General features: G+C 32.9%; 1 protein-coding gene across 1 annotated transcript; it reads left to right on the forward strand.

The window, feature by feature from the left end:
• The first annotated feature begins 4092 nt into the window (after positions 1–4092).
• LOC149565635 (beta-glucosidase 17-like) lies at positions 4093–6320 on the forward strand. Its single transcript, XM_089816361.1, has 6 exons — positions 4093–4123; positions 4238–4352; positions 5027–5272; positions 5699–5919; positions 6074–6105; positions 6192–6320. The coding sequence occupies exons 1-6, from the start codon at positions 4093–4095 to the stop codon at positions 6318–6320; spliced, it is 774 nt and encodes a 257-aa protein (XP_089672487.1).
• Positions 6321–15678: the final 9358 nt, after the last annotated feature.

The raw sequence follows: 15678 nt of genomic DNA on the forward strand, positions 1-15678 counted from the left end.
AGATGTCTTAATTATAGTAGCTACTGTGATGCTTTTGGTAGCCATTCTTGGTTTCTGTATGTGCCTCTCTCTCTCTCTCTCTCTCTCTCTCTCTCTCTCTCTCTCTCTCTCTCTCTCTCTCTCTCTCTCTCTCTCTCTCTCTCTCTCTCTCTCTCTCTCTCAGCAAGTTACAATCGTCTTGCCTCTCTGTTGAAAGGGACAAAATAACTTCAAATTTAATTTTGTAATCTAATAGGAAAAATTTAAAATTATATGCACAAATATAGAGGAACGAGCTCTTGTATAGGGAATTAAGACTTTTTGTTAATATCCTCAACCTGTAATTCCTGAATATTACAATGCTAATAGTCATGGTTTCTTTGTGTAGGAAAATAAACTCTAGATTTACCTTTACTAATCTATAAAATAGTAATATAGTAGCAATCATATTTGAATTGAGACTGATAGAGGGGTGGGATGTGTTTAAATCATATTAGAATTGAGAGTAATAGAGGTGTGGGATGTGTTTAATTTTTTGTGTTGATTTGTACTGCTTAGATACCAAGTGTTGCATTTGATTCAAATTCTTTATACTTTCTTTTGTAATAAATCAATGTTGGTGTATAATCTTATGTTCTAAGGTGCCTTAAGAACTAAGTAAACCCTTGAGGTGAATTATGGTAGTTTTATTTAGATTATCTATATGAATCATTGGCTCTTTGGTCTTGTTGTTGGTATTTAATTCTATCTTGCTTTAGTCCCCAACCCCCTTCTTGTTAAGAAGTTAGTATAATGTAGAGCTTCATGTACCAATTTTTGAAGGGAGTTTCTTACTGCCATGGTCATGGTGTAATGCACAGGTGATTCTATTTGTTTCACATGCATTGTGTTGTGGGTCAATTTTGATTTTCTTTTTTGACAAATCAGTGATGAAGAAACTTTGTGATGCACTTTGGGCTAATAAGATCACTTAAAAGAGTACTATTGGTATGTCACCCTTCCAATTGGCATATGATGTAGATGCAACCATTCATTTCCTTTAGAACTCATTCGTTGAATCTGTAAAAGGCAATAAAAGATGAAAAATTCTAGTTTGGTATTGAGAAGAGAATCATGTACTTGAATCATCTAGAATAGAAAAGAGAAACAATGTTGGATATCATTGAAAAGAATCATAAAAATGTAAAGAAGATATTCAATAAGATATCTTAACAAAGATACTTTTAAATTGAAGATATGGGTTTTTTTGGGATAATTAGAGAAATCTAAAGGATTGCATAAAAAGTTTGACTCTTTGTGGAGGAGTCCTTTCAAAATTTTAAAAAAAGGTGCTAGGTAACAATTCCTTCCTTTTGGAATACCCATATGGTACCAATCTTCCTCTTTCCTATAATGGGAAAGATTTAAAAACTATCTAATCTAGTGCCCCCCTCTTTCCCTTATACACAATATCCTTCTTTCTTCTATTTTATGTGTGTATTCATTTGTGTCTACTCTTTTGACCTTGGTCATTTGGATTCTCTCTATCTTGATATTCTTTCTCTCCCTTAAAAGCTATTTTTAGTTGCATTCCATTTTTCTTTGTTTCTAAAGGTTTTCTTTTTTTGAGAACACAAGTCTAACTGACTTTTTGTGGTCTTAATAAGCTTAAAATCCCCAATTACTAGTTAGAAGTCTAGGATAATAGGTGATTGATTGACTAGTTATTTACTAGTCTTAGTGAATTGTAGTTTACAGGGCTTGAAATCTGATTTAGTTGATGATAAGGCACTTTAAAATTGATGGAGTAGCAATTTCTAGGGTCTTTTGAATGAGAGAGAGATTCTCCAGCAGCATAACATGTAAGAGCTAGATGGAGGCTTCCACAATATTCCTTACTTGTGTATATGGCTTGGATGAATCAACTCTTAATGCTAGACTTGTACATCTACCCCTCTCCTATATTGTGTCAAATGCTGAGGCTATTCCAAGATGGAAACAAAGCTCATGCATAGCAATCAAGTGTACTTGGCCAATTTGGATCCCTTGTTTAATTTGAATGGCCCTAAAATGAGACATATGTCCTCAAAAAGAAATTTGGATGATCACTTGGGAGGACTGGTACATGCATAATTATATACATGCATATATAACTATATAAATCTTGAGGAATCCCTTAGATTGGCCTTGCTTGGATTATTTTGGATGATACTAGAATTTACTATATGCTAAACCTCCTATTCTAAAATGCTTTTAACATAAGAACTATCATGAGATGGCAAAAAAGCTCATACATGGCAACAAACCGTCTTGAATGAAGTTGGATCTTATGCCCAATTTTCATACCTCCCAAACATGATTTTTGTTGTATATGAACCTAAGTGATCCCTTACTAGGTTTGGCACATGCATAATTTTGGTTTGTCATACTATCCAAGCCCCTCTTTGGGACTCCAAGTCAAGTTCTTCTTTTCATTGCAAATGGTCTAGCACCCTACTTAGATCACTGTCCAACTCTAAACTATTGCAGCCCATTGTTATTTCTTATAATAAAAAAACTACCATCATCTTCGTGACACACTAAGTTGTATTTTTCTACACTTTGCTATAGCTCACTGAATGTTAATTTAAAAGTCCTTGATTGCCCCAACATAACCCTTCTCCTTGAAAAAGTTATTACTTTGTATGATACTAACACTGTAGCTGTAGGAATTCCCCTATAAGAGTTATTTGTTTAATTCTCAAGCAATTGAAGGCTTGGACTATTTTCAAGTTCAAATAACTGCCTTGTGCTAGAAAATTTCTATTGCAGCATTCACAGAGTGGATGCTATAGATTAATGATTAAATGCATGTGGTGACTGACCTAGGCTTATTAAAAAGTTGTTATGAATGTTATCAAGTAGCCCAGCTGATTTGTGAGTTAGTTGGGATTTAAAAAACAATAGAACAACCAAACCCATCTTCTTGGATTCATAGAAAGTTGAGGTATTTTTGTGTATACAATCTTGTGAAAAAATATTTTCTTGAGCTAAAGGTTCAAATATTGTGAAATAGTTGGTTTGAGTTCAAACAATGCAATAGCTAAATTTTGGAAAGAAATATTAACACTCATCCTTTAGTAACATCTCCTTTAGAAATTCATCTCTGGAATGAAATTTTCAACCATTAAATGCTTAATTTACTGGAAGGAACAATAGTTTGTTCAAGGTCAATCTATGATGAATGTGGAAAGATTTTAGGACCTAGTTTGAGCTCTCAATTGAATAAATCCTTTCCTCTTGTTGCTTGAATGAAGGATATCTATAGCTGGGAGTTCTAATTGCTAAGTTCTTGAATATTGTTATATCTTCAACAGTTGAAAAACTCAATGTCACAAATTTATCAATGGTTTGGGGTAGCATCTTACAACCTACTGAATTGTACATCCGACAAAATGAAGAAAATAGAAAATCAAAAAATTATTTTTTTCTCAAAAGAATTTAACAACATATTTAATGGCAAGCAACTAAGGGACTTGTAGAAGGAGGATACTATGTAACTGAATTACACTTGGAGTTCATGAAAATTTTGGTTGGTCTTTGCAAGTTGATTCATATAGATTTTCAATTGCTTGGACTCGCATTTTCCCCAGTATGTCATAGAATATTCTCTCTATTTTGGTTAATATAATTTAGAGAACACATAACAGATTGAACAAATTAATATAATATTTGATAATTCTTAGGATGATTGTTGTTATTCTATGGATTGTCATTGCAAGTAATGATCAAATGGTATGTCTACTTTTTTTGTAACAACATGATTTTTTGCGAAACAATGGTATTTTGCATTTTGTTGACAGTTGTTGGCTTTATTCAATATGTATTTGATCTTTATTTTAGCTTAAAATTGAGCAATTACAATGGTTGGTTTTTAATTACTCTATTGATTAGCAACTTCTTTTCATGAACAATTGAGAGGAAGGACACCCTAGTTAGCTACTTAATGTGATATGCTGGAATACTTATCCCAGGCATTTACCTAACTAAATGTCTCATAATTATATTTGGTTGAATGGCTTTTTATTGGATTTGTTTACAAGGTGATGTTTTTATGTCATGCAGTGAATAATTACTACCTAGAAGTTTGTTATCATGGGAGATCAGGATTCCCATTCTCCTCCAGGTATTGACTATGCTTCAATGGACAATACTAGTATTATGCTTGATGCAAACAAATATGTTCCAAACCACAAGAGTGCACTTCCTCAGTAATCTCCAGTTGTAGAGTATGTTGCAGATGGTGTTATTTTTCCTGATGGAACTTTGCACCCCTTTGCTACTTTTGAACCTGGAGAAGAGTCTGCTTTATCTGGTGGAATCGAAGGAATTACCCATCAAGATTCTATGATAAAGTAAGGGCCTCAGCCTCCTACCTTTGTAATGGAAGATACTACTACTTTTAGTGATGGAAAAAAAGTTGTAATAGGGTAGGATGCTCCTATGGAACAAGTTACTCAATCGTCAATGTATGAAGGTATCTATTAATTATGACCTGAATAAATACATGAGAAATCAAGATCCGACAACAAATCAAGAAGTTGTTAATATAGCAGATATAAATCAATATAATTCAGTAGAGCATCATGTGGATGGGAATGGTAGTATTGCGACTATAGAGAACAAGGAACCCCAACAAATACAATATGAGGAGCCCCCAAGTACTATTTTAATTTTATTTATTTTTTAATAAGCCTTCCAAACTAACTTGAAATTTTTGTTGCAACCTTTTGAGACTTTTTTTGTATTTGGTTTCCATATATCACTGATTTCATCTTGTGAATTCTTGTGGGATGTTAAGGTCATCTTATGCAACACATCATGATTGAATGTGTTTTTTATGTGTTCTTTGAATTTGTTCAATCTGTTATGTTATTTATCTTCAGTTAATATAATTGTTCATTATTTAATACAAATAAACTACTGAAATTTGTTGAGTCAATATGCCATCTCAATATTATTTCTTTTAATCATTTATATGAATATATTGGAGAGTTTAGTGTTGATGTTTTTTCCTTCATATGCACAGAGAAGATTTTGTGACGTATGTAGATGTGTGCTTTAAAGCATTTGGTGATAGAGTGAAGGATTGGGTAACAATAAATGAGTTGATAAGTGTGAATGTGTATGGAAAAAACTTTGGAAGCCTTGTGCCTGGTCGCTGCTCCAAGTCAGTTGGAAACTACAGTGATGGAAACTCAGCTATTGAGACATATATTATCAATCACCATTTGATTCTTTCACATGCTGTCACTATTAAACTATACAGAGACAAGTATCAAGTATGCCAAGTTCAATAATTTTTTTTACTTAAAACTTCACCTTTGTTTCATCAAATGGGTTTCCTTAATATCTTATTCATCACATAGATATTGAAAACGGGTTATCTATACTATTGCAGAAAATGGGTTATTTAGGTGATGATGCTCATACAAGTGTAGCATTAGGTCTCTTCCTATTCTAATATAAGTAATATACTCCAAATCAAGTGCATTTCCTATAAAAATAGACCTACTTAACTTACAATACTATTTGTCAACCATGCATCAATGCATTATAAAACCCCTTTAGACTTAACAATTGATAATATATCTCCTAATTATCTATTATATTGTGAATATATATATAATCCATAACAAGTCTCCAATTATGGGTTTTTTCACATTTGAGAGACTGAATAATAATGTTATAGGTTTAACAGGTATATGGATCCTCTAACAAAAGGTGAATATCTAGCAAAAATGAGAGCTATATTGGGTGCCCGTTTGCCCCATTTCACCCAAGCACAGGCAAAGATAGTGAAAAGCTCGTTTGATTTCTTGGGCATCAGTTATTATATTGGAATGTATGTCATCGATGACAACTCTACTCAAAACCCATTAAACAACAATTTTACACAGGATGTTCGAGCCACATTAGTTTGTGAGTGAAGTATATTTTTTATTACCAATAACCAGTTTTAAATACTTAAAAACTCTTATTTCTAGTGTTCAAAAATTGGGTTGAGTAAAGTGGATTCCAATAAAATATTAGATGATATTATTCATTTATTTACAACTCTTCTCCCTTTCTGCAGATAAACGTGATGGTGTTCTGATTGGACCTCAGGTAAGCTTGGAAAACCTAAAGTTATTAAAGTAGTAACTCAATATTTTTGAGATAATAATTTGATTCAAAGTGGAATGATTTATCAGGAAGGAGCAGATTGGTTGCATCTTTATCCCAGAGGGATTAAGGAGTTACTCAATTATGTGAAATACAAACACAACAATCCACCTATTTATATCACAAAGAATGGTATAATACAAGTATATGAATTATAGTTTTTTCCCTTACCAAAAGCTTATTCTTATTTTCATAATAAATTTTTTCCCCAGTAAGCATAGTAATCTTCCATTGCTAGGTGTTTCTATTCTTCGCACTAAGTATAACAATGTCTGATTCTCTTCCAGCTATGTTATTGTTATTTATTCACTTATTCCTAAAAAAACACTGTGATTAGTTATGTCCACTATTCTTTTGTAATTGATATGTTTGGTTAACATGTGATATAATGCATCTAATTAAACTTGTTAAACGTAATGTTATTGCAATTCTTATAAAACTAACTGTCATCTTCCAGAGGACTCTTGATAGAAATTTATGCCGATACATTGAAAAATCATTATAAAACACTGGAAAACATATCAAAGATCATCCTCAAATGATAGCCATAAACACAAGGAATTTGATTATAATTGTTAAATAAGGTTTAGGGAGTTATTGCCCAAATTTACTGTACACCAAACAAATAGGAAGGTAGACATTGAACTAGTTATAGCTCTAGAAAAAGCAGTATGAATCTAATTAAAAATATTTACACAAATACGTAATCTTAAAACATGTTTTCAACCATAGCTATATGGAAAAAACTTCAAATGTTTGTAGTCAATGATATAGGCTCTACTGGATGCATCCAAATAGGTGATAGTGAAGAAATGTTTGGGATCAACAAATACCTTGAAAGTTTTTCATTTTCAATACAGTTACATTAAACATAGTACACTAGAACTAAATACCATTAGTATAGTGTGAATCCATGAACCTTGATCCTATGGATATAGGGTATGTAGGTAGTTTGGGTTATAAAGGATGTTCCCAGTAGTACTTGAGTATCTTGAATATAGCTACGAGTGATAAAATTATATTGTTAATGAAAAAAATTATAACCAACAATGTCCAACATGCCTTGATACTTAGGAAGGTACTTGTACCTACCCAAAAGTGTGAAAGCCAAGGAGGGGCCCATGACTTAAATGTGATAATTGTCAAGAGCTTAGATGAACACTAATGTCTTATCATGGAAGAAGCGTACAAACATAAATATCCTTATGATTGGAAGAAAAAAAAGCCTATAATATTTAGAGAAACAAAATAGTCCCTTGTAAGTATTTCAATATTCTTAGCTTCTTTGAGGCATTCTATAAAATAGTTCACATGCCTTGCCTATGATTTGACATTTTGCATGCATCTTGCACTCTCTCATCTTGATGATGGATTATAGAGAGTGATATGAAATGATGATGCTAAAAAACACACACAATCAAATCCAAAATGAACTTGCATTACAAATGGATTGTGGAAATCTGATATTGTTAATTTTGCATGCATGTCTGCCAGGACAATCAAAACTTAAACATATATAATTGTGATTGTCCTGGTAGACATGCATGCAAAATTCAAAATATCATATTTCCACAATCCATTTGTAATGCAAGTTCATTTTGGATTTGATTGTGTGTGTTTTTTAGCATCATCATTTTAGATCACTCTCTGTAATCCATCATTAGGATGAGAGAGTGTAGGATGCATACAAAATGTCAAATCATAAGCAAGGTATGTGAGTTGTTTTATAGAATGCCTCGAAAAAATATTAACCAACCATTGGTCAAAATTTTGACCAATGCTAGGTCAAAAACTACCAGGTATTGGTCAAAATTTTGACCAATACCTAAAAGTTTTCTACCAGGAATTGGTCAAAATATTGACCAATACCTGACAGTTTTCTACCAGGCATTGGTCAAAATTTTGACCAATACCTGAAAGTTTTCTACCAAGCAGTGGTCAAAATTTTGACCAATACCTAAAAGTTTTCTACTAGGCATTGGTCAAAATTTTGACCAATACCTGCTAGTTTTCAACCAAGCATTGGTCAAAATTTTGACCAACACTCGAAAGTTTCCTACCAAGCATTGGTCAAAATTTGCTACCAATGTCTAGTAGGTCAACCAATCATTGGTTGAAATCTTGACCAATGCCTGGTATAGATTGCATGAGAACTCTGGGATATTTTTGACCAATGTATTGGTCAAAATTTTGACAGGAAAACCTTCGACCAATTGGTTGGTCCAAATTTCAACCAACCTGGGTCAAAATTTTGACCAATATTGGTCAAAAAATGGGGTCAAATGTACTAGTGATTATTTTTTTAAATGATGTGAAATTTGAAGTTTAGGCCTATCATGAAGATTCTTGGGCTAAGAACAATCGATGAGTAAAAGAATTTTTTTGTAAAGAATCTAATGAGTGCATATGAAAAAGGGGGTTCTAAGTCACACAACAAAGATAGTAATATCATAAGACATGTACTTACATCAACAACAGTAAGTTCCCAAATGAAGAAAGATTGACTCATTAGAAGAACAAGGAAAAAATGAAAATACATAGAGGTACTCTAATGAGAGCCATTAGAAGGCGAGAAAGAGTGGAAGATCCAACAAAAAATGAGTTATGGACATTTAGCAGTAGACTACCATAGGAGGATAAAGAAATTAGCGAAGTTTTGAAATCATTGATTGAATATTTTTGGAAGAATAAAACATTTGTTTCTCCTAATCAAAGGGATGTGGTAAGAAGAAGGATTGGTAGTAAAAAATGCAATCCACATGCAAAATATTTTTTGGATTCAACTCCAATGCAATTCTTTGCAAAATCTATTGCTACATATCCTCAAATTAAAATTAGTCAAAGATATTTTGAAATGGGTAAACCTTTTTATGTGGAGATAAATCACACACAAACAACTTGTTATTGTATGGTTCATATTTAATTTTCTAACCATTTTGATGTTCTTAGGAATATATGTGTCTTTTTGCATTCTAAATTTGTTATGCATGAGTGTAACATAAATGAACCACCTAGATCTTCAAGAAAATTCATTTCTACCATTTTATGTGAAAGAGGGGATGGTCAATTTGTTTACAATTTTTCATACTTGAATGATACATCCCTAATTTATGGTGGTTTGCAATGTTTATCAACTTTTCAAGACATGGATAGTAAACATGCAATTGGAAATGAAATAGTAGATTTTGGAAAATATAAGACCGGCATACACTCTAAAAGATAGGAAAGTGGTTAAAAGATGTGATTTAGTGATTGAAATGATTCTAGTGTATGAGTTCATGAACATATTTCATGAAAAAAAACATTTATGAGTATGCAAGGCATAGACATAGGGAATGATGGTTGGATTTGTAATTCAACTTATGCAAGGACACATTTGCACTGGATACCATTGTTTCAGTTGTGGACTTCATAGAGAATTACACACTAAAATCACAAAATGAGGTGCAAGCAAAGTATTATACTTCTCAACAGGTTTCCATATTTGTTCATATATCATTCATCCATTCACCTGCAATTACAGAAGACATGAAGATATTGAGGGAGTACCATTTTTACATTAGTAATGATCGATCATATTCTATAGAGTTTTTACATGGTTTCTTTCAACTATTTTATGGTGATTTGGCTATTAGGGGCATATCATATCATCAACACATCATTTGGTCACACAATTGTGCATCTCAATTTGAGAATGCACAAATGTTTTATTGGTTGAGAACAATGCATAGGTTGACTAGTATCTAGTATATGTGGAATTTGATAGAGGCTAGTCATGGAAAGGGAGAATATGATGGCACATACACATGTATCAAAAGAGCCCCATCTTATGAAGAATTAAATTACAAAGACAGAGAAACAGTGTTATATGTAAAAACTATTATTGATTGGTGTAACAATACAATGAGTCTAGGTTAGGAAGGTGAGTCTATGGGTTGAAGATTTTTTTGGTTGATAGATAATACTAACATTGCACCATACAAGGATCATTATACATGGATAGGATCAAGTGAGCTACACTCTTTTAGATACTCTAATGCAGGTTCATGGAGTATCCACACACAAAAGATGGCATGCTTTTGTCCACCATGTACAAAGGAATACTAAGATTGATATGAGCCGAATGAATGGGTGGATGAATGACATTTATGAGTTTTTTATTCCAATTGACACCTATCATCCCCCATGAGCATTGGAAATAGAAGTGATCAAATCATCGATTGACTTTAACTACTTGTTTTATATGTTTTAACTAGGTAATATATCAATGTAAATGATAATATATGGTGTGATTAATAATGTTTATAAATTTCATATAATTTTTTGGGCAAGACCTAAAGTTTTTTCTCCTTATCTCTTTCCTATTGATGTCTAAAACATATATAAGTAGTAAATAGAAATTCATATCATTAATATAAAGATATGAATGTTATTGTGATTTTGCAACCAAGATTCTATTGTGTAGATTTTTGAAACACATTCATTGCATTGATAGAAAGACATTCATAATGGGTCCAATATGGAAACATATCAAATAACGATCACTCAATGAAACAAATTGTTTGGTTTATTTAGACATGTGTAAAGTAAGGTAGTTGAAGAAGTTTAAGGCAGTCAAGTGTTGATTTTGTTAAAAATTCCCAATTTTGACCTACTAGGACAAAGAGCATAAATACAAATGAAGCATATGCAAAACATGTCACCAAACTCCAAAACCTTGGACACTATTGTACTATAATCCTAATTGAAGGAATCTACAATTATACATGTTAGAATACCTCCATTCATTGTGCATCAAAAAACCATTCAAGGAATGGGTCAAGCTATTATACAAAAACTCAATACTAGTGTATTGAAAAACCCTATAAAATGGAAGCAATCAGCATAGCAAGGAAAAATAAACATATGAATGATTAAAAATAATGGCTATAAATGCTTAGAAAAAATTTCAATTCATTTTCCTTTAAATATTGTAAAGAACAAATAGAACTTGCAAGAAGATAAAATATTGCATTCTTATGTAGCAAAAAGTTGCTAAATGGAACATCTTTCGATCCATTCATTGTGGGACCATTATTTTAGCTCTGCTAGGTCCAGTTGGTTGGGAAAACACTAGGGGACATCTTATTTTTCTCACTAAGCATTAGGAATGCTTTCATACATACCATAGCTAGGTGTCCCCAAGATGCACTAAGTCGAACCAATCAATGGTTTTTGAATGGCAATATCTTTGACCATAATGGTTATCAAATTTCTATGAAGTGTATAAGTAAGGTGTTCCCAAGGTCTAAGTGCATGTAGATTCATTTTTTGATTGTCCATGCAGTTTGGTTTTGGTGAACACATTTCAGTTGACACAAAATCTTGCAATCTTGTGAAATAGAAAATTGCTAAATGGAGCATCTTTCAATACATTTTTCGTGGGACCATTCTGTCAGCTCCACTAGGTTTGCTTGGTTGGATAAATGATAGATGACATCTCATTTCACTCACAAAGGATCAAGAATGCTTTTACACATTCCACACCTAGGTGTCCCCAAGATGTAGTAAGTCAAATCAAACAATGATTTTTGAAGGGCGATATCTTGGACCACATGACGGTTAATGAAGTTTTGTGAAGTGTGAAAGTAAGGTGTTCCCAATATGTAAGTATGTGTAGCTCTATGTTTTGATTCTCCACATGATTTGGTTTTGGTGAACATGTTTTAGCTGACACAAAAACTTGCAATCTTGCGTAATGGAAAGTTGCTAAATGGAGCATCTTTCAATCTATTCATCATGGGACCATTTCATCATCTCTGTTAGGTCTAATTGGCTAGGTAAATGTTAGTGGACATCTTTTTTGTCTCACCAAGCATTGAGAATGCTTTTGTGCATTCTGTACCCAACTGTCTCAAAGATGCACTAAGTCAAACCAAACAACAATTTTTGAAGGGTGATATCTTGGACCTCGTGATGGCTATCAAAGTTTCATGAAGTGTGAAAGTAAGGTGCTCCCAATGTCTGAGTGTGTGTGTAGCTCCATTTTTTGATGGTCCACATAGTTTAGTTTTGGAAAACACATTTCGATTGACATAGAATATTGCAATCTTGTGCAAAAAAATGTTGCTAAATGGAGCATCTTTCAATCCATTCATTGTGGTTTCATTCCATCAACTCTGGTTGTCCAGGTAAACACTAGGGGAAATTTCATTTTTCTTACTAAGCATCATAAATGCTTTCGCACATTCCGTACCTAAGCATCTTCAAGATGCACTAAGTCAAACCAAACAACAATTTTTGAAGGGAAATATCTTGGACCTCATGACAGTTATCTAAAATCCATGAAGTGTGCAATTAAGTTATTCCCAAGGTCTAAGTGCACGTAGCTCCATTTTTCAATGGTCCAAATTTTTTGGTTTTGGTGAACACATTTCAGTTGACACAAAATCTTGCAATCTTGCACAATGGAAAGTTGCTAAATGGAGCATCTTTCAATCCATTCGTTGTGGGGCCATTCCATTAGCTTTGTTAGGTGTGGTTGACCTGGTAAATGCTAGGGGACATCTCATTTTTCTCACTAAGCATCAGGAATGTTTTTTGTGTATTCCATACCTATGTGTCCCCAAGATGCACTAAGTCAAACCAAAAAATGATTTTGAAAGGGTGATATCTTGGACCTCATGATGGTTATCAAAGTTTTGTGAAGTGTAAAAGTAAAGTGCTCCCAAGGTTTAAGTGTGTGTAGGTCCATTTTTTGGTGCTCCATACAGTTTGGTTTTGGTGAACATATTTTAGTTAACATAAAATCTTGCAATCTTGCACAATGAAAAATTACTAAATGGAGCATCTTTCAATCCATTTTTCATGGGACCATTTTGCCAGCTCTATTAGGTCTAGTTGGTTGGGTAAATGCTAGGGGATATCTCATTTTTCTCACCAAGCATTGGGAATGTTTTCACGCATTCTGTACCTAGGTATCCCCAAGATGTACTAAGTCAAAAATCAATAGTTTTAAGCTAAATCAACCATTTAAGGATTTTTTAAAGCTACATCAACACTTTCTTTGTGAAATGATATAATTTTTTAGTAAGGAATTAGTTGACTTACACTATTTATCAAGACTTATCAACCTACTTCTAGATATTTGAATTCACAATATGCAATGAAAATTTAATTTATTTTTTCAACTCTCAAACTCTTAGCATAAAGTTATATCTAACTTTGGTATAACCATAAATGTTGAGAATACTAGTTTTGGTCTCACCTAGATCATCAGAGTGGTTAACCCCAAAATGAATGGTTTCTAAAAACATGTCATATGTTCCTTTATTTAATCCATTAATGTAGAGGACCTCCTTTGTAATGATGTCAATTCAACAAGCAATTGTTGGAAATATATATGATAGGCTAAGTTACTAAGAGGGGAGGGGTGAATCAGTAATTTAAAAACTTAATCCTTATTTACCAATTAATCCTTCATTTGTATTCTGATCTAATTGCATGCATGAAAAACTAAAAGCATTAAAATGTTCATAACACTTTGACACACAATATAGTGACCCAAAACCCTTCCAAATAGAAAGTAAAACTAGGGTGGGGATGATACCCACAAGCTTTAGTACTGCAGTATAAAGTTGGCTTGTTAAGGCTTACAATGATCACTATTAAGTCTACCTTGTGAAAGGATTTAATTAATCCACTTGTTAGGATGAAATAGTGGTTGATCTTTAATCTACAACTTGGTTTGCTGAGTGAGATTCTTTTGAGTGTAATGATCACCTTGTTGTGATAGATAAATCTTTGATGCTCCTTATTCTATTGTAGCCTTTGTACTTTGCACTTCTGCTCTTCTCTTCTAGTTACATTACTTCCATACTATTATTTTTTTGGATGTGATACAATACAATACATATATACCAATCCAATTTACAATTCAATAAAGTTGGCTACAATACAAGTTTACACAAAATACACAAAGTTGGCTCAACTGCAAGAACTCTGATTCTAAAGACTAGCTTGGTGAGGTTATGATACTTGGCATCCACTATCAATGCTTGACATCATCATGAATTCAGTAGATGTAGAAGCTTGGTCCATAGTGATCACTTCCAAGTAGTCTAGACTCGATCTACAATGGTGACTCGGTGAATACTGTGAAACTCAACATATAAATTGAATCACTTGATTCACACTAAGTGGCTCGGTCAACACTGGATGCACATCATTGTAACTGTGAACTCGCTAAGTACTTCACAACTTGGTTTGAGCCGAGATGCTTGATTTACACTATTGATTACCAACATGGCAAAAACTGCTTGGCGAAAACTGAATATTGTTCCTTGAACTTAGTAACAATAGAAATGTTCGGTAAATACTATTAACTGTGCAATAAGCTCGGTAGATACTATCTATTTGAATAAGTGTGTGCCACTAATAACAAACATGACCTTAATTTCAACAATCTCCCCCTTTGGCATTAGTGACAAAAACACTTATCAGTCAAAATTGAAAAAGTTCAAGAACACATTTTTTTCATCATCTTGTATCTCCAACTCAGTAGAGTACTTTCTTTTTGAGATTTTTCAAAATTGCTTTTGTAAGATATTTTTCTTTGAATATTTATACATATATAATATGATAATGCTCCCCCATACATATATATACAATATACTTTACATCTTTTCACATCTGGTATTTACATTTTCTCCCCCTTTATATATACTACATCTTATATTATATCTTCTCCCATTTACAATATACATCTTCTCACCCTTTTTGACATTAATGCAAAAGATGTATGCTATATACTATACAGTAATGCCCAAATGTGACAAGAAATCAGGATATACCTTTAGAATCAATGCCATTGTCTTGTCCCAATTTTCTTGCAACACCTTGCATGTGTGCAATGCAACTTGAACTTCTACTAAAAGTTCTATCATGTGATCTACAATTGAGAAGTTGTTATCATGGATGAGGGTTATAGCTTGTGCAATATGTTTCTACAATGCATTCATGTTTGGAAGAATCATGCCTTATATTTTTACCAGTGTAGCTCTTATTTTGTCTTCTTCTCTTAGCAATTCTACCTGCATATCAGTTAAGAATATGATCTTTGTGTAGTGGGCAAAGTTGTAACTTGGGTCAAGTTGCAACTGTTGTGCACTTGCCTTCAAATCTTCATCAATCTTTGAAATTTTATCTCTAATTTCCTTGGTGAAAATTGAAGTATCATAGAGTCTACGGAATAATGAAATCACATTGTTGCAAGAGGTCTCCAATGAGCTTAGAATAGTAGATAGATCTACTTGATGAATTGTAATCTATTGTGCTACTAGTTCCAAAACTTTATTCTCAAACTTCTTGTCAACTTTCTGCAACAATTTCTCCTATCCATTTAAATCTTCATTGAATTTTTGGACTACCTCTACTAATTGAATCAAAATTGGTTGAGAAATGCCAACCTTTATGCTAAGTGCTTCTACTAGAATATTCTTTGCATCTTCAAGCACTTGAAATTCCTTATTTCTTTAA

This window comes from Cupressus sempervirens, chromosome 3, assembly GCF_028749045.1.
Source record: "Cupressus sempervirens isolate cs-2001-9-10 chromosome 3, ASM2874904v1, whole genome shotgun sequence".
In the NCBI taxonomy this organism is placed as follows: Eukaryota; Viridiplantae; Streptophyta; class Pinopsida; order Cupressales; family Cupressaceae; genus Cupressus; species Cupressus sempervirens.